The sequence below is a fragment of the Chiloscyllium plagiosum genome, unplaced genomic scaffold (assembly GCF_037043375.1).
Source record: "Chiloscyllium plagiosum isolate Xiang-an unplaced genomic scaffold, Cpla_swu_hap1 HiC_scaffold_14, whole genome shotgun sequence".
Taxonomy (NCBI): domain Eukaryota; kingdom Metazoa; phylum Chordata; class Chondrichthyes; order Orectolobiformes; family Hemiscylliidae; genus Chiloscyllium; species Chiloscyllium plagiosum.
In genome coordinates, this window is record NW_028270152.1 from 52,424,411 (window position 1) to 52,452,246 (window position 27,836).

At 38.8% G+C, this 27,836-nt stretch overlaps 1 protein-coding gene across 10 annotated transcripts in view; it reads right to left on the reverse strand.

Moving 5' to 3' along the window:
- The window catches only part of foxp1b (forkhead box P1b), a 476,491-nt gene that overhangs the window by 19,200 nt on the left and 429,455 nt on the right, over positions 1–27,836 (reverse strand). For 8 of the 10 annotated variants that reach the window (XM_087994444.1, XM_087994447.1, XM_087994445.1 and 5 more), the window contains 3 exons: positions 24,604–24,725; positions 19,822–19,891; positions 6,832–6,921 (listed from right to left, as the gene is read on the reverse strand). In XM_087994444.1, coding sequence (XP_087850570.1) covers positions 6,832–6,921; positions 19,822–19,891; positions 24,604–24,725 — 282 coding nt within the window. The remainder of the gene's footprint in view (positions 1–6,831; positions 6,922–19,821; positions 19,892–24,603; positions 24,726–27,836) is intronic. The other 2 variants (XM_087994451.1, XM_087994452.1) reach the window with 1 other exon arrangement.

Here is a 27,836-nt window from a genome sequence, read left to right on the forward strand (position 1 = left end):
ACAGTGGCACCACCTTAGCCAACCTCCAGTCTTCCGGCACCTGTGACTACCGATGATACAAATGTCTCAGCAAGAGGCCCAGCAATCAGGGCGGCACGGTGGCACAGTGGTTAGCACTGCTGCCTCACAGCGCCAGAGACCTGGGTTCAATTCCCGCCTCAGGTGACTGACTATGTGGAGTTTGCACATTCTCCCTGTTTCTGCGTGGGTTTCCTCTGGGTGCTCCGGTTTCCTCCCACAGTCCAAAGATGTGCAGGTTAGGTGAATTGGCCATGCTAAATTGCCAGTAGTGTTAGGCGAAGGGGTAAATGTAGGGGAATGGGTCTGGGTGGGTTGTGCTTAGGCAGGACGGTGTGGACTTGTTGGGCCGAAGGGCCTGTTTCCACGCGGTAAGTAATCTAATCTCTAGCTTCCCACAGAGTTCTAGGGTACACCTGATTTATCCACCTTTATGCGTTCCAAGACATCCCGCACTTCCTCCTCTGTAATATGGACATTTTGCAAGGTGTCACCATCTATTTCTCTACAGTCTATATCTTCCATATCCTTTTCCACAGTAAATACTGATGCAAAATACTCATTTCAGTATCTCCCCCATTTTCTGTGGCTCCACAAAAAGGCTGCCTTGCTGATCTCTGAGGGGCCCTATTTGCTCCCTAGTTACCCTTTTGTCCTTAATGTATTTGTAAAAACCCTTTGGATTTTCCTGGATTCTATTTGCCAAAGCTATCTCATGTCCCCTTTTTGCTCTCCTGATTTCCCTCAATGCAGAATTGCTTGTTTACCATATGTAGGGATCAATAATAATTGTATGCATGCAATGTCAAGACCAGCAAGCCAACAAGTATCAAGAATCATAACAGTTTTCAATCCATTCATGTTCAGCGACTCATGCAATTCTGTGTCCACTTTCCTTGCAGTTATTGTATTGCCTTCATACTGTATCTAGTCTAATTTTCCCTGCTCTGTGCCTTCCTTCCAAGTGCAAGTTTTGACACAAAACTCATATTGAACACTTTGGGACATACAATGCTGGTATTTGCATCCAGAATATGTGCCCTATTCAACTAACAAAACAGGTGACAACCATTCTCTGGTTAATTTCTCAGACCAGAGTTAAACTGCCTAATTTACACTGAAACAAACTTAGCAGTTAACTATGTGTCATCATCTCACTGGTTCATTCTCTATAGCAATGCTTCTTTCACATTTGGTGCAAAGTACCTCTCCGTGATCTGCACTTCAGACAACTGCAATACTAAAATAACAGCTGCTGTTGGGATGGGTTTGGGAGCTTCCTGTAATCCAACATGGAGAGAAGGCAGGCACTCGCTGCATTATTCCCAACCTTGCTATCTGAAAATTGCTTGCATGTTAAAATTCATTCTCTTTATATCATGAATTACAGCACAAGGCTAGCATTGATCAACATATTACTTAACTCAATCCAGATCATGTGGGGATTCTCTGGTGCAGGCTGTGAAACTGCAATAATCAAACTCCAAGATTCAGAATCTGTTCACTGAGCAATGGCTGACACTTAGATGTACATTTGAGAGCATTGTATTGTTGACAAGAAATTAAATTTAAACTCTTTGTGCCCTAGTATGTAGGCATGAAATATGCTGTACAGTGAAGAGTTGAGAATTCTCCTGATGTTCTAGTTAACATTACTCACTCAGTCAACACTACTTTAACAAATCAGATCATCTGGTAATTTCACATCACTCTTTGCAGGATTCTGCTCCAAGCATTTTCTCAACATTGTCCTATTATGATTTACAGTGATGACATGTAGACAATCTGAAGCCATGAAAGGTGTTGTAGAGAAGTCTCTCCTTTTTTTGTTAAGGAATAACTATGTCTGGTTGTTACTTGACCAACAGGCAAAGTGTATGGATACAGAAAGCTCACCAACTTTTGAAATACCTAAATCTGATGCAGTTACACGAGTTCACATGAATCTGTCCTGTCATAACATCATAGCTTTTGGAAATGATGCCTGCATCCATATGAGGAACACATGTATAGTAACTCACGGTCGGCTGGCTATTCCAGTGCTTTTTTTGTAATTGTATGACTGAAGAACATCATCTTAGGGAATGATCTGTCTGAATATCTTACTAGGGGATTGATCTGACTGAGCAGAGAACACTGGGCAAATTGTAGGCTGTTTGAATTCATTTTCAAAGCCATCTGTAATGGTTTGCCAGTGCCTTGTGCTTACTTAACTACACCATATATAACTGTTGCAAAATGTTTATGCATGTTCTGGTACTTATTGCCAGATTGGGATGTTATGGGTGGTACAGTGTTGATATTTCCTGCTCATTAAACTAAGAGCCTTTGGAATGTAGCGTTGGAGGAACATTGTAGTGCCAGTGGTGGTGTCATTTGAGTCCTGTATTGATCAGAACCGTGTATTTAAGAGGTTTCTTGGTACAATTTGTTCACTTTAATGTCCGAGATATTTCTCACTAAACAATCTCACCAAAACAGATCATTTAATTTTTGTTCTGTTCGTGTAGGAGGACAGGTTTTCAGGTTAGGGAGGGGCCAGTTTAGAATCCTTACCATGAAATAAAACTGCTTGCAGTTTTCTTATCAATTATTTACCTATGATATGGTTTGATACACCCTGATATTGTGAAACCTCTTTCTTAAAAAAGGTCTTAGTTCACTTTCTGGCAGTAGAATGCCAATCAAATGTCCAACTCTATGCCCTATTTTTAATCTGTCTTTAAGGGCAAAATGCATTCATTCCTTTCTACATTAATCTTTGGCATCATATGCATGAAGTAAATTGCACTTGTCTTTTTTCTGCAACAGCATATTTATACATTGCTTTATAATTTTCTTTTATCTTCCATGTATTGCACTGCATTTCTACTTGATAGTAATACTTTTGCTTTGTGCTTTTGCTCTGTCAGAACGTACAACTTCAAGATTTTCCACTTGGTCACTTGCTCAGACGTGTCTGCATGCATTCCAGCGCTTCATTGGGGACACATTAATAACATCCTGCCTGTTTATTTTTATTAAATACACCAGCACCACATAATTTTACTTTTTGTCTCATTGATGAACAAGCCCTGCCCACCAGGGCAACAATGAAAACAGGAGGGTTGGAAGATGGGGAAGGGACTAAACTGGAGTTGCAAAGCGAAATAATATGCTCCAGCCCCTGTGGTGCCTATCTCTCTGTGAAGGTGTCAAATATCCTGTCTGTGTATGGTTTTTTAAATTAACCTCATCAAACATGGTACAATACACATTTGGAGCAGATGGGCCTTCAATCCAAGCCCCCTGGTTTAGAGGTAGAGACACTTTCACCACTCCAGAAGAGTCCCCAATACCCTGCTGATTGATATTTTTGAATCAACCTATTCAGAGATGTTATTATGCGCCTCTAGCGCAGGTAGGACTTGAACCCAGGCCTCCTGCTTCAGAATTAAGGACACTACCACTTTACCACACCAGTCCTCAACATTCTGCCTTTCTTAAAAATGTGCATCAATGTTCTTACATTTTTTTTGCAATCATGCAATCATCCATGATACTTTTCACCATTGTCCCTCCAAAGAGGTGCTTCTGCAGCTGTACAGGGCCCTGGTGAGACCACACCTGGAGTACTGTGTGCAGTTCTGGTCTCCAAATTTGAGAAAAGACATTCTGGCTATTGAGGGAGTGCAGCGTAGGTTCACGAGGTCAATTCCTGGAATGGCAGGATCATCTTACACTGAAAGACTGAAGCGACTGGGCTTGTATACCCTTGAGTTTCGAAGATTGAGAGGGGATCTGATTGAGACGTATAAGATTATGAAAGGATTGGACACTCTGGCAGTAGGAAACATATTTCCACTGATGGGTGAGTGCCGAACCAGAGGACACAGCTTAAAAATACGGGGTAGACCATTTAGGACAGAGCTCAGGAGAAACTTCTTCACCCAGAGAGTGGTGGCTGTGTGGAATGCTCTGCCCCAGAGGGCAGTGGAGACCCACTCTCTGGATTCATTTAAGAAAGAGTTGGATAGAGCTCTCAAAGATAGTGGAATCAAGGGTTATGGAGATAAGGCAGTAACAGGATACTGATTAGGAATGATCAGCCATGATTATATTGAATGGCGGTGCAGGCTCGAAGGGCTGAATGGCCTACTCCTGCACCTATTGTCTATTGTCTACCATTAAATTTTTCCAATTAAACATTCTGCTTGAGCAAAATGCTCAGATCTTAAATTACACTAACTCTTTCTCCATTTAAAAAAGCCTGTACATTAAAATTTAAAATGTTACATGTATCTAAGTTCTCAGAATGACTAAACCAACATCATTTTGTGAAAATAAAAACAAATAAGCTGGACTAGATATTTTTTTTCCTATAATCACAACCAAAACACACATGAACAGAGTTATCGGAACAATATACATGTTTAAAAAAAGTTACTTAACACCAGTTGAACAAGAATGATTATTTGACAAGAAATAATGAAAATAACATTCTTTTTCTTCTTTTATCTGATAATCTTTCAATTATTTATCTGGTTTCTTTCTCTTCTTATCTCTCAATGCTGACTATGTTACACCTAAACATTGAGTGGAGGTGATAGTCAATGACTGGAACTGGGATGCTGATTGATTTTTCTTAATCAAAGATCCTGATTCAGTTTCTTGTTGACTTTCATTTTGGGCTGTGTGAGGAATTTCGATCATATGTTTCTAATGCTCTGGCATTGTCAGATATCTTCTTTCAAGCAAATGATCTGCACAACATTAATGGAGCCTCTCGCCAATCTGCACATAGATCTCTTTACAACAACTCCAATTACATAATGTCTTCATTACCTTGGTGGTTTATCATAACCAGCATTGAACTCTTACATTTCACACCTCAAGTATCATGATTCATCTTCCCTCATCTTGCTTTTGGTCTACCTTGCTATTGATGTCAAGCTTACGCAAACTAAACCTGTCCTAGGAGCATGTTTAATTTGTAAAATGTGAAACCTGTTGCACACTGTGGGATTATTCTGCAAAAACAAAATTGTCTAGTCTGCACTGAAGATAAACATGAACATTCCTATTTATCTCATCACCTATCAAACACATCAGCAAAGACCTTTTCACAGCTGTAAGCTTCTTTCTGCAGCATCATTTGTTGCTTCTCGAAACCACAGTACTTTTGGTACCGGTGATATTGAGCAGATAGAGATTCACCTACTTGCTAAAGCTACTGACCAAAATAAGGCATTTGTTCCCTTTTACTTCAAAGAAATTGACTGCATTCCCATAGTTTTTGTGTTTTTGACCATTGAATGAAAGGAACTTTGCTTGGATGATTTCTCATTCTGAGACACTTGAGAACTCTTCAGTTACTCTACCTAGCTTTGAGCATCGAAAATAGCTTCTTGCTATGGCTTATATATTCACTATGTGCTCTTGACGATGTTCTTCTGATATCTCCCTCTAAATGTTGGCAGAATACTGACTCTTAAACTCTGCAGGATTTAGTTTATTTCTACATGTAAATACTCCTGCAATTTCTCATCGCATTGTCCTCCATTAATTGAGGAGCAAAAATGAATCATCCTCAAAAAATATTTGGGTTTGCATGATCTGCTGACATTGTATTCAACACAAACAACAACTTCACCAAACAGTGGAATACTGATATTTCCAGATTCGGTGGGCTCAACGGTCTACTCCTGTTCCATTGCTCCTATGGCTAAAGAAAGTTGTGAACCTCCAACTTTCATTTTTAATCTGGGCACGTCTTTTACTGTTTTTTTTCTTGCTCGATGTCTGAATATAACCCTTTTGATATTCTTACTCAACTTCATCGATATTGATATTTTGAAAACAGTTCCACATTTCAGAAGAGGAAATACTGGATGTCTTAGAAAACATAACAGTAGATAAATCTCCAGGACCTGATCAAGGGTATCCCAGGATGTTGTAGGAAGTTAAGGAGGAAATTGTAGGGTCCCTAGCAGAAATATTTGTATCACCTATAAACTATAGTGTTGGAGGACAGCAAACATTATGCCATTATTGAAGAAAGAATGCAAGGATAAACCTGGGAATTATTGACCTGTGAGTCTCATATCAAAGTTGGATAAGTTGTTAGAAGTGATTCTGAAAGATAGGGCTCACATACATTTGGAGAGGCAAAGAATGATTAGGGATAGTCAGCATGGATTTATGTGAGGGAAGTAGTGTCTCACAAACTTGGTGGAATATTTTGAGGAAGTAACTAAGAAGATTGATGAGAGTAGAGCAGTAGACATCTTTTACTTGGACTTGAGTAAAGCCTTTGATAATGTTCCACACAACAGACTAATTAGTACAGTTAGATTACATAATACTCAGGGTGACCTTGCCAATTGGCTTGAAGATAGGAGAGAGAAGGTGGTTTTTCAGACTGGAGGCCTATAAAGAGCAGTGTTCTATAGGGACCAGTACTAGATCCACTTTTGTTTGTAAATTATATAAATGATTTGGATGAGAATATAGGTTAGTAAATTTGAAGATGACAGCAAAACTGGAGACATAATGGACAGTGAAGAAGTTTATCTTTGATTACAAAAAGATCTTGACCAATTGGGTCAATTGACTGAAGAGTGGCAGACAGAGGTTAACATGAATAAATGCATGGTATTACATTTTGGTAAAACAAACAAGGGGAGGACTTATACAATTAATTGTAAGGCATTGGGTAGTGTTGTAGAACTGAGAGACCCAGGGGCTGAGGTACATAATTATTTAGAAATTTGTGTCGCACGTAAACAGGGTGGTTAAGAGGGCATTTAGCATGCTTGCCTTCATTGCACAGACCTTTGAGTACAGGAGATGGGACGTCATGTTGAGGTTGTATAGAACGTTGGTGAGGCTTCTTCTGGAGTACTGCGTGCAGTTCTGGTCGCCCTGTTATAAGAAGGATGTTATTAAACTGGAGAGGGTTCAGAAAATCTTTACCAGGATGTTGCCATGAATGGAGTGTTTGAGTTATACAGGCTGGATCGGTCATAGAATCCCTGCAGTGTGGAAACAGGCCCTTTGGCCCAACAGGTCCACACTGAACCCTCCGTAGAGCAACCTACCCAGACCTATTCCCTTCCCCTATTATCCTATATTCCCCCTGATTAATGCACCTAACCTACACATCCCTGAATACTATGGACAATTTACCACGTCCAATTCACCTTACCTGCACATCTTTGGATTGTGGGAGGAAACTGGAGCACCCAAAGGAAACCCATGCAGATACGGAGAGGTGTGCAAACTCCAACAGTCGCCAGAGCTGGAATCGAACCCAGGTCCCTGGTGCTGTGAGGCAGCAGTGCTAAACACTGAGCCACCATGCTGCCCCAAAATAGGTTGGAACTTTTTTCACTGGAACATAGGAGATTGAGGGGTGACCTTATAGAGCATTCTAAAATCATGAGGGGCATAGAAAAGATGAGTATCAAAAGGTGGGGGAGTCCAAAAGTAGAGGGCACATTTTTAAGGTGAGAGGAGAAAGATTAAAAAAGGACACTGAGGATAGTTTTTTTTTAACAGCGAGTTAGTGTGTGAAATGAACTGCCAGAGGAAGTGGTGGTTGCAGGTACAGTTACAACATTTAAAAGACATTTGAATAAGTACATGAACAGGAAAGGTTTGGAAGTATTTGGGCCAAACGCATGCAGGTGGAATTAGCTTAGTTTGGGAACATGGTGGTGGTCAGGTTGGACTGTAGGGTCTGTTTCATGCTATTTGACTCTTTGACTCTATAACTTGTCCTTCCACATTTATCAAATGTACATTCAAGAATGTTTTAACTCCACAAATAACTTTAGATTTATCATTACCGTAACCTGGTGTATAACTGCAAACTAGGCATTACTGGTTCTTCTACCCCGCATGATGCTTCCATGTCTCCGGCCTTCCCATACACATGGTAGCCTGACCGGAAATGTGGAGAAAGTGAGGACTGCAGATGCTGGAGACCAGAGTTGAAAATTGTGGTGCTGGAAAAGTACAGCAGGCCAGGCAGAAAATGTGGACATATTAATTGTTGATGGTTACAATAGGAAGGCTAGCAATTATATTTTTGGCTTGGAAAATCTGAACTTGGCTGTCATGGCTTTGATCCCCCTCAAACCTGGTGGAGCTCACAACGATTTGTAACTCTTGCTCTCTCTTCCATTTTCATAGTTATGTCCTCAAAGACCTTTCATGTCAATTTACTGCCTTTGCTAAAAAGCTTGACATGGATTTAATTGCTCTCTAGGCATCAATGATTGATTTCTACATTTTATAATATGCAGTGACGAGAGTTCCTTTACTCAAGAATGTACCATTGAACTTAGCAACTGCCTCCTTTTACAAAATGCAGTCTCAATGAACTCTCAATCTTTGACATGCTCCAATGGGAGTTCAGAATTTCATTTGCTTCACTACTTTGCATCAATGGCATCTTTGACACCATTAGTTAATAACATACAGCAAAGGGATATGGCCCCATCATACTGTAGAAAACATTTACTTTAACCTCATCTCCAATTTTACTTACCTTCAATTAAATATGTAACCATGGTTTGTAATTACACCAGTTTCCCTTCAAGTTGGATTCTCTGATTGCTCTTACACAAGTCTGTCATTTTTTCCCCAATTTCAAATCATGCTAATCCACTAGATGCCTGAATAAGATGTGCATAGGAAGTAATCTTTCAGATTGCTCAAACTTGCTCAAGAATCAATGGTGATGGTGGCATCTTCCCAGGCACTGACTGACATGGGCATTATTGAGAAAGCTGGGGAAATTGTGGAAGACAGCCAGCAAGAATGTTTTTGATATTGATAGCAAAAATTCCAATTTTCCAATCAACTGTTGAACACTGAGACAAGATTTTCCCTAGTGAGCAGAGACAGACCTATTTGCATTTTTGAACTTCTCATTATTACCTGACCTTGCCTTAATATGCCTCTTCCATCTGCTGGATTGAAACTAGATGGTGACAATTCCCAACAAGCAAGTCAGAATGGTTACTCAGCCTTGCCTCTTGCTCTTCCACCTCCATCATGGACACCAGGCACCAACATCTCAGGATAGTGTCCATGAGCAATGACCACATGGACCCATTGACCACAGACGTGCGCCAGCCTCACCACACCATCATAGCAGATCTCCAATCTGCATGCATTTTCGTTCTGTACTTCACTTCTGTGCTGCACTTTGGAGCACACTGGCACCTTTAATTGTAATACTACTGGGAGGACTCATTACATGCAAGGACAGGCACCCAACTTATCGATTTGACCAGTGCTGTTTGCTTGCTTTTTTAAAGCTCACTCACTTTGTACCTACTTCGATGCTCACCAGATCTCTGTTTTGCCTTGCCTTTTTGCACTTTGTCCCCTCAGTCAGAGGTCAAAGGCTGACAGTACTTCTGTCTTGCCTTGCTTTACAGAGCAGACACAAAGCCCAAACAGCTGATCATGGTTATCAGCAGTGATTCATCCAGGCGGACGTATATAATTGCTGTATGGTATCATACTAATGTTCATGCCAAACCAGCACCATGTGCTAGCAGAGAACAAGGCAAGCACAATGCCTGGACATCAAACAAATGTGCATGTCTTAAAGTCGAATAGTCCTCAGTCAAGAGGGATGGTCATTGACTGGGGGTTTTGGTACAGTAATCCAAAACACATTGTTCAATTTCACTCCAAGGGCTTAGACACAGTCACTCATCTGCTTGGATAGTTAGGTTTGAGGAAGGTGATGTATCACTACAGTCTGAGGTTAAGTGAATTGGCCATGCTAAGGTGCCCATAATGTTCAGGGATGTATATGTTACGTACATTAGTCAGGGAAAATATAGAGTAATAGGGTAGGGGAATGGGTCTGGATGGGATACTCTTCGAAGGGTCAGTGTGGACTTGTTGGGCCAAATGATCTGTTTCTACATTGTAGGTATTCTATGAATGGAGGGTGACAACAGTGCACTGGGCAGCATGAGCTCCTGTGGGAGGGACAGTTATCAACAAATCACAAGCACTATGACCTTCACAGCATAATGGTGGCTATAAGTAAATCAGAGGCTCAGGTCTCAGGGTGTCATGGCAAGAGCTGAAGACATAATTCAAAGTGTTGTAGGTGGAAATGTGTGGAGGAAAACTAGTGAGTTTGCTAGGGAGTACCAGCAAGAAAGGAACTTTGAGATCCTTTGATGGTCAGAAGCTGATCCTGAGACTCTCTCAATTATGAGGCACCAGCATTGCAAATTATGCTCATGTGACTGGTAATGGCGCACTGGAAATGGAAAATGATAGCCACCACACTCATACTGGATGGTACCAAAGTTCATTAACCAGGTACTTACTCAGCACAGGGTAAAATCAACATTGCTGAGATTTTGATTAGCCTAGTATGGTCTGCCCTGCACAACAGGGGCAGGACATGAGTGGACGTGATGGATGCTGAAGAGTGGGGGAGCAACAGCAGTCTTCCAAGGAGGGGAATGAGGACATTGGGCAGGAGGGGCATCACCTTCAGTATGGTACATCAGTTCAGTATCAAGTGCAATAAGCCTGACAGGATTTAACTGCCATCCAGCTCCAGATCGGAGAGCTGGGTGCATTGATCACTGATCAACTTACAACAAATTTACAGTCAAAGGGCAGTCAATTGCTGTTACCAGGGACATAATTTCTGTGTGTTTGGTTTTTTTTGTTCTATTTTGCAGTTGCTGAACGGGAAGTGAGCATTATGAACCACTGGAAGACTTTTCTGCATGTTACGATCTCATACTAACCCTGGAGAAGATGGTCATTGGACTTTGGGGAATGAGTAGATCGGAGTTAAATAGGATTGAAAGTTAGGGTGAGGAAAACGTAAACTGTGTGGCTTAGTTCTTAAATTACAACAGATGTACAAATGTGCACATGTAAGTGCAACTGAGTGTCAGCATGCCATCTCTGTGCCCGAGAAGCATTGGTTTGTAGTTTCTCTTGGTCTATGAGCACTGTGAAGTGGAACTCTGATTTGCGAACGCTTGATTGGGTACATGGCTGAGGTCCAAAGATGACAGCAGTACCACAGGTCCCCAGATATCCTTGCAGTGGTGAGTGCTGGCTTTTATGCCTAATTTCAGAATATAGTGAGCTGGGCACCATAGGGCCATGATGCAGAAGTAATAAGGGAAGCTTAAGAAGACAGCTTGAGAAAACATTCTAGGCACCACAGAGGTAAAGCCACCACAAAACTTAGCAAAATTGACTCTTGGCCAAATTTGGAATAAATTCATCATTAAGTGCAGCACAGAGGCTCAGTGGTTAGTGCTGCTGCCTCACAGCACCAGGTAGTTGAGTTCGATTCCAGACTCGGGTGACAGCCTGTGTAGAGTTTGCACATTCTCCCTGTGTCTGCTTTGGTTTGCTCCGAGTACTTCAATTTCCTCCCACAGCCTAAAGATGTGAGGGTTAGATACATTGGCTGTGTTAAATGACCTATAGTTTCCAGGGTTGTGCCGGCTAGCTGGATTCGGCATGGAAACGCAGGGTTACAGGGACAGGATAGGGAGGTGGGTCTGGAGGGATGCTTTCCAGAAGGTTGGTGTGGAATTGGTGGGCTAAATGGCCTGCTTTCACATGGTAGGATTCTAAGAGTTAGAAAGAATTGTCAACATTCTTCATTCCTTAACTTTTGCAAATGAAATGCTGAAGAAAGTTCCATCCCATCTCATCACCATCTTTCTCTTGCCTGCGTCAACATTATGCATACCTCCCTACCAGAGAGGGCAATGTATCAAAATGCACAGATCTTGCACTATATTACACTGCCAGATTTTCCATTATGCCCATTCTGCAAAGTGGGCTTCATAACCTTGCTGTTCAGTCATTCCTCAACAGCTTTCACACTCTACCACTGGATTCATGATCATCTCGTCATTTTTACCAGTAAAGTGGCTCGTTAGCTGCTTGAAAAGCGTTAATGGATCATTATTGTAGGTGCTTTGTGATTGACTGCTATTTTTGCTGTACTGCTAACTAAATTATATTTCATAAAACTGCTCTTTTAAAAATTGGCACATCTCCCATTTCAACAATGGATCATATAAAAACTACTTGAAATTCAAAGATTATTAAAATGAGAACACTGCAGTGTATTCGGGTTTATTCTCTTTTCTTTAAAACTGCAGAGAAAAATAAACGCATGGAATTATAGTTTTCTCTTTTGTTAAAAAAGATTTATGCCCTTCTCGCTGCTACTTATGGCTATTTGTATTTTGGAAAAGCACAAGTAGATGGATTAAAAGTGTCCAATTTTATTGAACACAATTTTTGTTAATGGAAGCAAAAATGCATAACCTACAATACACTTTTAACAATGAACCTTCAGCAATTATAAAGTAACTAGTAACTTATTGAACTGGTATGACGAGCAAAGTATCCTCTGGATATCTTTAAGGCAGAGGTGGATAGAGTCTTGGTAAACAAGGAGTGAAAGAATATTGAGGGCAAGTGAGAATGTGGAGCTAAGATTACAATCAGATCATTCAAGATCTTATTAAATGCTGGAGCACGCTGAAGAAGCCAAATGGCCAAATTTGCATGTTCTTGTATAAATAAAATGTACAGTTGGTTGTGGTATCGCTGGTGAGGGTTTGTAGCCTCTTCTTGACTATGCTTCAAAAGCGTGGGATTTCAAACAGACCTGTTGGACTATAACTTGATGCTGTGCGACTTCTGACCGTATCAATCCCAATCCAACCGTGGCACCTCACATGCGTACTAGCCTGAATTTGTGTAGCCTAACCTGGCATTGATAATTCTAGCATGTAGCCTTCCCCGGAACACAAATCATAAAGCCCCTCTCAACAGAATAGAATTCAGAACACAAAATGAAGCAAATTATAGGATGAATTACAGAAAATCCAGAACACTTGATCACTGCATGCACAATTTTTTTACAACATTGCTGAGCACATTCTTCAAACTTCTTCCCCTATGATGTTCAACATGCTCTTGTTAACTACAAGTATGTAACACAACTTCTAAGTTATAGTAGGGCAGTCCCAAATGTGCTACAGAATATTACAATGTAGAGAATACATGCCTTTATACAAAATACTGAGAGAATCTGACAGCAGATCTGCACAACCTAAAAAAAAATCAGGCATGAATATAGCTGTGAAGCATCAACACAACACACATATGGAAATAGAGATAAATGTTTATAAACGTCATATGCAAGAAATGTAAGAAAGGTATTCATCTCGAGAAATGTTCACAAGGATGTAGCAAGAAAGATTGTAGAAATGCAAATCACAGGCTTATGTAAATCACATAATATTAAACAGTACGGCAAACAAATAGCCTGCAGGAAGAAACTCCAAAAGGACAAATCACCCTATTATCTGAATTTACACTGCTTGTCTATCAAAAGCAAAACTTACAAGAGACTGTCAGGCACAGACTATAACACATAGTGATGTCTATCAACAACAAAAAGAATCACACTTAACAGAAGAAAGGAAAAGCAGATTTACTATGTGAGGCTACAAATATGGGACGACTGTTGACACCACCTAACACTTGTCACATTATCTCTGATATATCATGTAAATTATATCAATGTGTCAATATATACAGATGGTATGTAACAAGTTTAAAAAAAACAAATTGAAAATACATTGCTCAAATTGGCATGAATTTCTCTCTTCATAGAAATATATTTTCCTTGGTTTGTTAATACTAGTGAAAAAGTTGACATGTTCCCTTACTTTATTATTCATGGCAACACTCTTTTGATGATCTTTCTTGAATGTTTGGGATGGAAGCATTTTTGCTTCTAAACTCAGATTACAGAGGCTGACCTAGTACAAGTATACATGAAGAAATGTAAAGTTCACAATTTCCAACTGTCCCCACACAAAAAAATACGACTGCCAGTGGATAGAATGGACACTGGGAAAGCCCAAGTCAAAAACGAACTCAATAGTGTTTAATGGGACTGTTTTCTAATGAGTGCAAGTATATAAACTGTCCAGATTATCTTCATAAAAATGGCAGAGATATTGTCTGGACTATTTATCTAGCCATCTGCTGTTGAGTACCTGATATATTAACTGCAGTAATACAGCCTGACACACACGGTGTCTCTTAACAATATTGTGCCGACTGCTATGAAACTTCAGGGTTCAGAGAGACAGTTACAGCCAATGTAAACTCACATGGATCACAGATCACTGTGAAGAAAGGATTCAGTGACAACACAGTTGGTCTCCAGCAGTTAGAAAAGAAAGAGAAGCTGAACCATTTGGCTCGGTGAGCCTGTCTGTCCATTTAGTAAGATCTTGATTGATCGGATTATGGCATCAACTCCACATTGCTGCCTATCCTTCATAATACAGAACCTCAAGGCTATCACACAGGTGTCAAGTCAGAAAATAAGAGCTAACAATGATTCCAGCAAAGGAGACTGACACAAGTGTGTGTTAGTTAAAACGTACAAACCTTGGCTCTCTCTTAAAGCTGGTCATCTGGTTAGCCAACAGTGTTATTCATTTAGCCAGAGAGACACAGGACAAGGGGTCATATCAACAAGCAACACAACACACACCAAATAAAATGTGTTAAACACAATACTAAAGATAACATGAAATAAATTCACTCTTTAGATCTTGCAGATAATTTTCCTCTATCGTACAAAAAATAAGTCAACTGTTCAAAGGCAAACCCAAGGTTGCATAAGTAGCTCCATGCAACAGACTCAGAAATGTGGTGACTGTGTAGAGATTCAAAGACAACATATACAGTCTCACAACAACAAGTTTTCTGGAGGAACTGTGTAATCAGCAATTCACACAACTATGCCCCTAACTAGAATGGGAATTTGGCTGATTGCAATTGTGTGCCATAATATTTCTTGTGCTCAAATTTATTCAATTAGTTCTTTGTGAGGCATTTTTCAATGGCAACATTATCTATTATGAAACTTACCACTGTCAGTTTATACTCCATTACTGTTTTTTGCAAAACTGGTGTTCCCAGGTTTATCCAATTTTTTTTCTTTCATTGGATATGGGCATCGTTAGCATTTATTGCCATTCGTAATTGTCCAGTGGGCAGTTAGGAGTCAACCACATTAGCTGTGGGTCTGGATTCACATGTAAGCTAGACCAGGTAAGGATGATAGATTTCCTTCCATAAAGGACAATAGTGAACTAGATGAGTTTTTCCTGACAATTGGCATTAGATTGATTGCCATCAGACACTTAATTCCAGATTTTTAAACTGAATTCAAACTTGGGGCCCCAGAACATTACCTGGGTCTCTGGATTAACAGTCCAGTGATAGTACCACTAGGCCATTGTCTCCCCGGCAACATATTTGTTTTTCTGGGATATGAGGGATGTAAGAGCTGTGCAGAGGTATCAATGACCATGCCACAATGTTAAATGTATTTTTATAAAGTGCTTTAGATGCTTTACAGCCTCTAAAGGTGTATTTTCAAAGCACCAGGCATTAAGGCATTTTTTCTATGGGTTGCATATTTTTTGAAAATAGGCAAAAGTCTTTCCCATTTAGGAACATGATAGAATGGATGTAAAAGTGGCTACACGTACACAATCAATGATGCACTTCACTTTGCGAAGGCCCTAATTAGTGTGCGGCACGGTAGCACAGTGGTTAGCACTGCTGCCTCACAGCGTCAGAGACCCAGGTTCAATTCCCGCCTCAGGCGACTCTCTGTGTGGAGTTTGCGCATTCTCCCAGTGTCTGTGTGGGTTTCTTCCGGGTGCTCCGGTTTCCTCCCACAATCCAAAAATGTGCAGGTTAGGTGCATTGGCCAGGCTAAATTGCCTGTAGTGTTAGGTGAAGGGTGTGTTGCGCTTCGGTGGGTCTGTGTGGACTTGTTCGGCCGAAGGGCCTGTTTCCACACTGTAAGTAATCTAATCTAATCTAGTAACACATTAGCTAACTGTGCTTGTGATACTCAAGTTTATTAAAACAGCCATGCACCAATATAGGGTTTAAGTTTTTGCCTTAATGAAGTGCCTGAATGAGATAGATGGGTGAGATATCCTATAGATGTTCTTAAAAGAGGCTTTGGAAAGTTTTCTTCAGTCAGATAGCAATTCTCAGCTAGTCTCACAACTGAACCTGATTGCAATAATCATTAGTTCATTGTAATGTCTAGTAGCTAATTGCATTGCTATCGTCCCTAATATGTCCTTTTCTCTCCATGCCTGGTGGTAATCCACTGAGAGATAATCAGCAATGGTGGCTTCTTGAGTTGCAGATCGAAAACGCCATCTCCTTCATGAAGACAGTATTTTGAAAGAGAGTAATGCCTGAGAGGAATATTTTTCACATTGTTCAAATGTAGAGATTTTTCATTAATAGGCATTAATGAGTAATAATTTAACTTTCCTCTCATATTTGATAAAGTTTTGTGAATTTATTTTTGGATTGGTAGTCTACACTTTTTGTTAGAATCACAAATCAGAAATAAAAGTCCATAGCAAAATAAAATATTACTTTTGATGTGGGAGGTATCCATTATGTTTGAATTGCCTATTAAAACTTGTCTTTACTGATAAAGAGTGAGGTTAGGAACTAGCTAGACACCTATAGATAAGGAAATGTGTCACATATGAATCAATATCTCTTTGGGAAATTGCAGAGAAAATACTTCAAAAATATATATCTTATCTCAAACATAAATCTGACTGGCATATACATAAACTAGGGATTTAGAAACTGATTTTTGAGACTTAATGCCATTAACATTTGCAAAATATGATTACAGAAAGTCTAAACAGAGATGACAGACTTCCCTGTAAATCGAATGGCTGCATCTTATTGCTGTGGTCCTCTATCATGATGTTTAAAGACAACTAAGCAACTGGCTCCTTTCAACTGAACTGAAGAAAAAGTACCCCTTGTTCCAGCCCAGCCTTCACTTGCCACAAATTTGTAGCTTCAAGTTACTGATGTGTTTCTGCCGAAAACATAAGAAGCAGTTTAAGGTTATTGTCTGCAGCTTATTACTGTAATAGATTAAGGCCAAGAATGGTAGATAAACTAATCACCTCCATAAGAAATGTCAAGCTATTGCCTTTTCTTTAAACATTTATATACATGGTCTACAGCCTCACTAAGGTCAAGGTTCAGAGCACAGTACATTTCACAAATTATTTTCAGTCCTTAAGACTGAAATCTCAACATTTTATTCTTCCTACAATAGTTACTCTTTTATAATCCAAAGTTGGCACCAGCTAACTGCAATTTGGAAACTTAGTTCCACCTAATCTTTATGAGGTGAATTTCACCAGAATTTCTCTCCATCATTTGCCTAATTCCAGCAGAAGATCGAAATGAATTTCCAGCAAAAATTAATCAACTAACACTTTTAAATTTTCCATTTCTTGGTTTCGGTTGCAACACTCATAAGTGTGCACCAACACGAAGGTCAGATTAATTTGCCCTTAAGTTCCAATTCTGCTCAATAAAAGGTAACATTAACTGTCTCTCCCTCTCTGCAGAGACTTTCAGACCAGCTGAGTATTTCCAACACTTTGCTGCTTAGATTTCAGATGGCCAGCTTCTGCATTATTTCACTCTAGTATCATCTTGATTAATGGTCACACTTCATTTTGAATGTACCTGCACAATATGCAGAGGTTATGTTATGCACAGCAAATCAATAAATGTCACAGTGCTCAGGATGTCAAGATTCAGACTGATCCCCTAATGCTATCAGTTCAACATTCTCCATATCATGGCTTCTGTACAAACTGACAAAATGGTCAAGTTTTTTAGATACAAGTCTTTCCTTCACTTTCACAACCATTGACCGTTTAGTATGCAGGGATGAACTCTTATTCTTGGGCGATGAACCTGGGCTTGCATTTTCTTTTGGGTCTATATACAGATAAATCTGTCTTTTTCACTGACTTCAAACTGATTTATAATAATAGGCTATACACACATTTAAGGGCCAATTCTAGAAATGTCTCATCTTGAATTGAATTTTGCCTGTCAGGCAGATATGTGCCAGCCAACATGAAGAGGCAGAAATTAGGAACTTATCATGTATGCAAATATGATCTGAAACATGGCTTATTGCTTTTTGGAAAATCTAAATCCAGTTTCAATGTGGTACTTTGTGGTCAGCAACCCATTTTTATTACTGAGTGTTTTCTTTTTCAACAGTTTCAACTTGTATGCCTATTAAATATGCATATTTTATTGAGTATTTTAAACCACATAACTATTCTACTATTTGCATCAGTGGGACAGCACCCAATTGTAGATATATTTGCACTTTGGCAATATAGCAAGTATGTTAAATGCTACGATTATCCATGGGTTAAATATCAAGATGACATGCATGCAGGTTGGTGATTGCTAGCAGCTTTATTTTATGCCTCTACGGCTCATATATATAAAAAGCTACGAAACTGCTTGCAATTTTTAATATCTTCTGCAAGATAAAACAAGCTTTAAAGCTGTTTCATATGTCTCCAGAGATTGCAAGCTGACAGCAAAAGGTATTTACTATTGTTCTTCAAGGCATCTATTAACATTTTTTCTCATTTTTCTGATGTTAGAGGTAAACACATGCTTTGGTAATCAAAACACCAAAGAATCATTCTGTACATTTCTGATGGCATTTGTAGTCAAAAGTGCTGCTTACCCAAATGTATGTAACTGACTATAACACACATGTTTAGAGGCAGCAGCAGTGTTTGAAGTTCAAAAGTTTATTTTGGAAACCCAACAGATGAGTCACACAACCATGTGGCATTGTCATGCCTGCCAGTGGGAAAGAATGCTGTGGATATGTGTGCTGTGCAACACAGGATGAAATGTGTAATCAAACTAAGGATTGTCCTTTGGGCTGTACAAATTACAGATTCATAGGCTGAGGGCATTAATGCATCAGCACTCCAAACTGAAAGCTAGTCAGATCTACTCGAGCCCCCAACTCACTCGTGGCCCCAATGCAGTTGTGACAGCTGCAAGATTGTAACACTTAGAAAACAGTACAATAATAAAATGCTTCTTTACAAATATTAGCAGTTTGGCTAATCCTCTAAAATTGCAACAAAAAGTTACCACTTGAAATGCTCCTTTGCTTGCTTTCATATATCATTTGCCTTAGTTGGGTTGTTAGCATTTAGCCTTGTACAATGGTGATGTGTTCCAATATAGAGGAAGGAATATGTAGCAGGTCATGAACTGTCCCTACTGCAATTGCACCTCATGTCACAAATGATCACTACTGTGAAGAAGATATATTACCTATAGCCAAAAGTGGCTGAATCAATCACACTGGTGGAAGAAAAAGATGTAAGTGCAAAAATTCCTAAATGAAACTGTGATTTTAGAAAATACAAACTATGTTAATGATAACAGAGACTGAGCAGAATTCAAGCTGTCTTTGTGTTTCCTCCATAGCACCAGTAACAATAGGGGGTCATGTGACACTGCATCCCATCATTGAGTCATTAATAGTTGTGCTGGAGTAATTACACTTATGGTTCTTTTCCCTCTAGCAAATTTCTGAAATAAGATGGTGGAAATTATGATACCACTGATAAATATTAATAAGTGAACTTTTAATTTTTGCCACAATATTCAAAATGTGAAACAACCAGCTAATTCTCTAGTGGCTTACAACACATTTGCCCTGGGGCTTATTGCTTTATACACTTAAAAAGTTTTAAAGAAATTAAATTTTAATATCTAATTAGTGAAAGATTCAATGTGGAGCAAAGGCTATGGGTATTGTGGACTTTACAGACTGAAGGCATTTGTTGATCTTACCTGTAAAGCAGCATTAAGAGGTGATCCATATGCAAGGCTGGTCTGTATATTTTTTATAATAGAAGGGTTGCTGTGTATAAGGAAACAAAAAGGTTAGTAATATTCACAATTCATTTTGGATAAGTAACTGATGTACTGTAGGTATTAGTGTATTAGGTTCCATTCTTCTAACAGAGAAAAAATACTTTTATAATGGTCTCAAAATTGAAAGAAGCTCTTTAACTGACACTGCCAATTTTTTAACCAATTAATTTGAATTTAAAGTTACCGTAATGGTTGTGGTTCCATTTAAAGCACAATTTATATTTAAAAAAAGCTTTTAAATATCTTTTAAACTAAACTGCAAACTATATTTATTTATTAACTTATTTGGATATCATTCAGCAAATGGATTCGTCTCTGTAGATCTTTGATGTAGACAGAGAACAAAAACATAATCCTATTTAATCTCTATATAATTTGATTCAAAGTAATGTGCCAGGAGTAAAGTGGCATTCTATCCAAATGCATACAATTCAAAGTAAAAGTAGCTGCTTATGTAATGTTAGCAAGAATTCCTGCTGATATTGTTCAAAGATATGACTCACAGAAACAATGTACAGTTTCTAGATTTTGCAACTATTCAGAAAAAAAAGTTTGGAGATGAATGATTTTAGTCTTAACAGCCCGGAGTGTAAAGCTGCTGGACACCTTTTTATTGAGTGCAAAGGATATATGCTGAAGCCCACCTTATTATCTTGACCTTTTGCCAAACAAATTAATAAGATTAAGGAGAGTGTTAGATTAACCAAGCTTATAAAAGTGAAATGAGAAAAGTTACACAAAATGAGAAAGAATACTGCTAGATACAGGTATTAAGCAGGTAAAGTTTTGCAAGATGACTGGCAGAAAATAAATGCAATATGAATAGTAGATAAATGCTAGAATTGGGATGTTAAGATTAAGATTGTGTGGAATTGGGTAGGCTAACTTATTGTAATACTATCCATCATCATTGCTTCATTAGAAGTTTGCTAAGGTGCAATGATCAAAGAAAACCTGACTTGTTTGGAGGAATTTGTCCTGATATACATCTGAAATATATACTTTCACAATGCACAAATGAATCTTCTATGACATTACTCATGATCAGTTAGGAAAAATGTTGTTTTTTTTAAAATTTCAGGTATTTTATATCATAGAATATCTTCAAGTGGATATTATCAGTCCTTTGTACATGAGATAATGGCAAAGATAGGTTATAAAATGGTGCGGAAGACATCAGGTAACACACCGAACACGTTCCTTTCCTGTGTTATTTCGATAATGTGGGAAGGTCCGTAGACTTGCTACTTACTCAGAGTCCAATCGAGCCACTTTCACAGTCAAGAGAAGACTCCTTTTTGGGTATTCTATATCCAAAAGAGGTGCCATCTGGGGTCAAGGACTGCTCCACATCACTGGCACTGAGTGCTATCAGCAGCTCCATTTTATCATTTATCTGGTCTTTGAGTGACAGCCAACGTGTCCTCAACCGGCAGCTGCAGCCCAGCTCTGGCCACCCGTGTTGCCGAGTTTCCAGCCTGCTGATTGAGCTCCTTGAAAGCACCTCCCATCAAGAGTCTGCAAGGATGTTGGAACTGGAGGCTCTGTCATTCAATGACAGGAGTTGTGTGGAGGAAATGATGTAGGCATGGACAAGACAAATTATCCCTCCACTGCAATGTCCTCACAGACTTGGGTCTCTATTTTTTGAATTGCAATGATATCCTGAGAACAACTTCATTTTTTGAGGTACGCTCATGCTCTCTTTCTGACCAGACCAGCATCCTCCTCTCCTGGCAAGGCTGCCAACTGTTGTTATCGCTAGGCCCTAGGTTTGGGCCATCAAGCTCAGGTACCTGCACATTTCATCCTTCATGAGAATGCACACACAAAGCAACTGGTCAGACTATCACCTTCAGGAATACTGTACTGGAGGGCAGACATCTGTTCATATCTAGAAATGGTATTCTTTCCTTAGAAGTCATGATATTTCACCAGATATTGCAGATTGCATGTATCTACCAGGCATCTAGCAGCTCTAGAGTGGTGGATTGCATTGGAGTTTGGAAATTTGTCAGGCCAAAGATGGGGGAGTTCCTGAATTTAGGTAATAATGGATGTAGTTCAAGCTTGATAACATTGTGTAAAGAAGTAGAAAATGGAAGCATTTTGGTGGAGGTGCAGAAATTTTTCAGGCACGAAGCTGTTGTGGTATTTAGAAGTAGAGAAGTTCTGAAGCCTCAAAATACAAAGTGAGAAGAGGGTCCTGAGACATGGCAAAAGCATGAGATGGAAGAATGACTCTCATCTGGTAACAATGATGTTCATACACATGCCCTCAATTAACTATACCATAAACTAAGCAGCATTGGGTATGCAGACCAATACCTAATTATCAGCTGCAATATAGAGACTAAGCAACTGATTCAGGGCCGTCTTTGTCTGATTGGTGTATCATGCAGTGAATTTACTACTGAGCCAGAATTACAACTTCAAAAAAAAGGAATACAGATAAAAGTGGTCAGATAATAATAAGCCTCTCTTCAAGTTTGAAACAATTAGATTATCACAACAGCCTCATTTGTAATTGACTGGTCACAAAATATTTTTATGTTCATAGTTGAAATATGTGCAGAGGCAGAGTATTTTTTCACTGTTTGGAATGGACTGATTGTACATAATAAAAATTTTAAAATATTAAAGAGAAGGTTCATGTTATCATCTTACTCTAATCATCTATTCAAATAAGAATTTATTCCTCGGTCACCATCAATTTATACCACATCCTAGATGCCCCTGCCTACCTTTATTTAGACCTTCTGCTACTGTGACCACATTACTCACCCAGCAGTGTGTGTGTTGTGGAATCTTACAGATACATAACAAAATGTAATAGTAGATTTTCCATTAACAGTTTGTCTTCCTTCAAAGTGAAGTCCTCCACTATCCTAAACAGCTTCAGCAATAGCTGGATTAGAATCTGGTGAAACTGACAATAAATGTTACTGCATTCTGCAGCAATTTGGAGGAATACACTTGATTAGGACTTGAATATTTTAAATACCAGATTATTCCGGGATTCAATCTTTCCACAATTTCTCCCTTTCTCCCAACCAGCTGTTCTGGAAATAAGCACTAATGTATTGAATGATATGTAGCTGCATGGGGCAAACAGCTGAAACATGTTATTTCCCACAGTATATTAAAACTTTGATTGGAAATTCTTGTGTATAATCTGCTCTTTATTGCAATGAAATTAATGAATTTGTACAGAATTTACTTTAAGACTTAGAGTTCTAATGTACAAAGTTGTGTATAAGTGCAGATCAATGGATGCGCATGTATGGTAGTGGGAAAGTCTCTACTTCATGAATTGTTGAATTTCCATCATGACTAGTTGGTAAATTTAGTATTTGAATTCTTTTTTTTACCTCGTACATTATGGTGGGTAACATGGATAAAGGCTATGTCTCTTTGATCTACGTTTGAATTATACCATTGTTGAACCTGGCACTGGGTGAAAGTGACACTGCATAATATATTGTTACTTTTCACATTTGAAGTGGAATAATACAAAAATTGAAAGCTTTGTGCAGCATTTTACATGATGAGTATTTGGTACCTGTTGAAACGTGTGAAGTACATCGCACTCATGATATCTTTTGATAATTTAATGTCTTGCTTCATCTACATAGCCCTGATCTGATCATTTGTCAACAGCCATTCAGATGACTATTTTGTCTTGCCCATAAAAGCCAAAAGGCTAAATTCCTTCTATCCCAAAACTCAGTTGTTAGGATCCTTAACAGCTTCTCATAAGAATGGCTTCTTGTTGTTTAGAATCTTGAGATCATACTGTGTAAATAATAATGGGGAACAGTACTAATAATGAGCTGAGTTTGGAAGAAAATTTCATGATGTAACCTGAACCTTCCCTTTAACCAATTACTGGAAAGATTTTCTAAATAGAGCCTGGTTTATTACAGAGATACTGCACTTTGAATAAACTGCAACTTGGTCAATAACAGGATCGTCAAGTTTAATGCAACAACATACACTACAGTACAGAAACAGTTATTCATATTTAACTCAGGGCAATCTGATAGATGGTAACCATGCAATGCAAAGCAGAAGCAAAATAGTAGCAAGCAAAAGCTCTTACTGTGCAAACTGTTCATCAAAGCTTTCATCAGGGTAGTATTTTCGAGGACGGCCTCGTTGAATGTGGCGACCGCGTTTAAATTCTTCATCATCAACAGTCCAAAAGGACCCAAACTCATCCTCTACTCTGATAAAGCACTTATGTAGTGACAAATTGGTGCGTATGGCACCCTGGGATTATAGCAGCAGTCAAGCAGATGCGATGGAAAAGACAAACAAGGGTAATAGGATTTGGGAGACAACAAAAATCACACACAAGGGTTGGGTAAGGGAAAGGAGAAAAAAAAATGAAATAAGCAAATGGTTTGTGGGGTTAATATGTGTAGCCTGCAAGCAGAAGCATATGATGCAGAACACTAGGCAAGCAGATGGAAAGGACACAGGGTGGGCACCATGGCATACACAGACTGGAAAACAAGGGGAAAGGACCCTGTGATAAAGCACTTGCTTTCCATGCCCCACATTTCCTAGATAGCAAGAATATAACCAAGCGACACCCTCCCCTCCATCACCTGCAAGCAGCCATGAGCTGTAGGTTAAACTACATGGGAGCTAGCTATGCTAGGAGTTTCAAGCAATCAAACATGGTGGACATACCCACTGATCTTTTGTGGCCTTCGTTTTTGGAATTCTACTTCGTCCACTGTCCACACTGCCCCTTTAACATTTTCTACTCGAACAAAACACTTGTGAAGACTAAGATTATGGCGCACTGCATTCTATAGTAAGTACAAAGAAGAGAACATTCAATATTTTATCTAAAAGGAAGGAAGTATAAATTGTAAATGTTGCCAAGGCCAGGCTAAAAAAAAAAGCATTGAATTCAATTCTGATGAAAATGTATCAATAATGGCACTCTTGCCAAGCAACCATATTTCATTAAAAATTAAGTCTTTGGTCTTTAATTGGATAATTTATGGAAAAAGTATGTATATGTGCCATTTCACTAGAGCCAAAAAGTAAAGCTTACATGGTTCATTGTTAACCACTGTGACAATTCCAAATGCTGTAACAGACAATCTATTTTTCCTGCACATGTTTTTATCAAATTCAAAAAAAATGACAATGCATGATACAGCAATAGTTTCCATTCAATGTTTGGGATTAGGAATCAGCATGTAAAGGGGAATCTGAATATGCAGTTTAAATTAGTATTTCTGATTATTTATAGCATTGGTGGTCACAACATATACTACTGCACCTCTTCGGGATAAGCAAAATGATGTATGAACTCAGGAAACTTGTAAAGGTAGAAGAATCATGAACTTATCTTAATTTGCTAATTCAGACTAATTTTGGAGCTCTTCGTGAGCTGACGCCTAAGTGGCAAGTCATTGAAACTGCATTATGGGTCCTTATTATTGCTCCAATAATGCAACTTAAATAACAATTTGAAGAAATGCTTTTCTTTTCAAATTACATTAACCAAGTGGTCTATCCTTGCAAATGTTGAACAACTGGTGACAAAAACAGAAATTGTTGGATCAGCTCAGCAGGTCTGGCAGCACATGTGGAGAGAAACATCAGGTTCTGAGAAAAGGTCACTTGACCTGAAACGTTGACTTTGATTTCTTTGCACAGATGCTGCCAGACCTGCTGAGCTTATCCAACAATTTCTTGTTTTTGTCTCGGATTTACAGTATCCGCAGTTCTTTTGGTTTTTATTTAGTACTGAACAACTCATTACCAATTTAGAGCAGAATTCAAGATCATTGTGAGCAGGTAATTAACTTGGCCAGACTAATTTTACTCAAGATCCAATAGCCTTCAAAGGTTGTCTGAACTGGACTTTAATGTTGCTCACCATATTGGGAAGCAATGTTTATGTACCATGTCACCCAAGGTTGACTATAATGCCAATATATTAATATTCAAAACATGCCTAGATAGACAAAGCTCTTATTGTTGATGGATAAAGTAAAAGCATTGTCATTTATTCATACATCTAATGTTAAGATCAGTTAGTGTGCATTACACAGTCATAGTTTGAAAATGTAGCAATGTTCTGCAATCTTTTTATCAATCTATTTAGTAAATTTTATTCACTTACCAAAGACTTAAAACAAAATGAAATGACTCAAAAAGTCTCAGTTCTTTACATCCCAAGTTATTGCTTCAGAATAACTGTCACATCAAAAACCTACAAAAACCTTACGCATAACCTTGCAGCACTACAACCTAATTGTTAGGCCATATTCCACTCTTAATTAAATAATACATGACTAAAGTAAACAGAGGTTGCTTCTGACTTGTCAGAACCAGTTGGGGCTTCTTCCCTATAGCAGTATATTTAAAGAAAAGTCAAGGAAAGGATCACAAGTTATTACTGAAGGTGTGTATGTATGTGTATATATATACTTTCTTTTCACAGACTATTTATATTCAGGCTAGCTATTCATAAATAGATGGAAGCCACTTTTATACATAACTAACCAATTCTGTGTTTTTGCAATGCTGCCTGCTGCCATGCAGGACTGAGTCACAGTAGGGAAGATGAATGTTCATCACTAAAATGTGCCCCACGGAAGGACTGTCAGCAGTTGGTGGAGCATTCTGTTAAAGAGTTGAATGAATCTACTGAGCTGATACTTGTCAAAGTCACAGCTGTAGATCTGACAAGTTGAAGATGGACTAAATCTGCCATGTCATTTAAATAAGGTATACAACCTTTACATGATACAAGTGGCATTTTTACACAAATAGGCAGGCTGCAAAAATACAAAGTAAAAACGGGGCTACATTTTTTTGTATAAGCAATATTTAGTATTTAAGAAACAACTAAATTGACAGCACTGCATGTGTGAGGGCACAAAATAATTACTGAAGGGTAGTTTCATCACAGTTTTAATTAATATTAAAAGTCAGGGATGACCAGCTACTTAGTTAAAGATCTGAATTTTAATTGTCAGTCAAACTCATCCTTTCCCTAGAGGATGTGTTATAGCCATTCTGTTTTCTGGCATCGTTATATCTATGAAAGATGATCAACACAAAGCAAACAAATCCAATTCACAATGTGTGGCTTTACGAGGAACACCTTTGCTGATTGCTGAAGGAGGCCAAACTTTAAAGATGCAGGTTCTGCAAAAAAGAATTGAATATGAAGCTGTCAGGTGACATTATGGAGTTTTATTTCATGCTCGCATTTGATGCAAAGCCACTGGTAGTCATGGTGGTGCATGCCAATCCATAGGTGTCTGCATTTACTTCTGATGCCAACAGTCATCCCAAAGGCAATGATGAAAGTTTTTGGATCATGTCACTCTTGCAAATATCCTTGAAGTGGAGGTTTGGGCACCCCAGAGGTCACCTGGCTGTATCTAGCTCATGACACTGAAGATCCCTTTGTATGTATCTGTTGTCTATCCTGTGGGCGTACAGAGGCCAATCACATCACCTCTGTTTGACGAATGCTAACAAAGTTGGATGTTTTCATTCAGAGGGGATTACATGTTTTGTGATTGTGTCCTGCCAAGCTATATCTATAACACCGTGCAGATAGTGAAGCTGGAATTGTTCAACTTCTTTTCTATCATGTGTCCATGGCCACTGGGTCGCAATGTATGAAAATGGTCAGGGCCATTTCCTGTAATGTTAAGATGCACTGTGTAGCAGGCTGACAAAGAATTACAGTAAAGACAAAGAGGTATCTGAAAAACCATGTATGCTCAAGATAAATCTTCCTTCTGAAAGAGAAGCTAAACATTTGCTCTCAGGTAGCTTCAGAAACTTGTAAAATAATCTTAACTCCTGAAAATGCATGTAAATTGCAGGCACAGCGTCCAACATTTAATTGCTCATTTGTTTACTAACTCAATGCAGGAAAATGA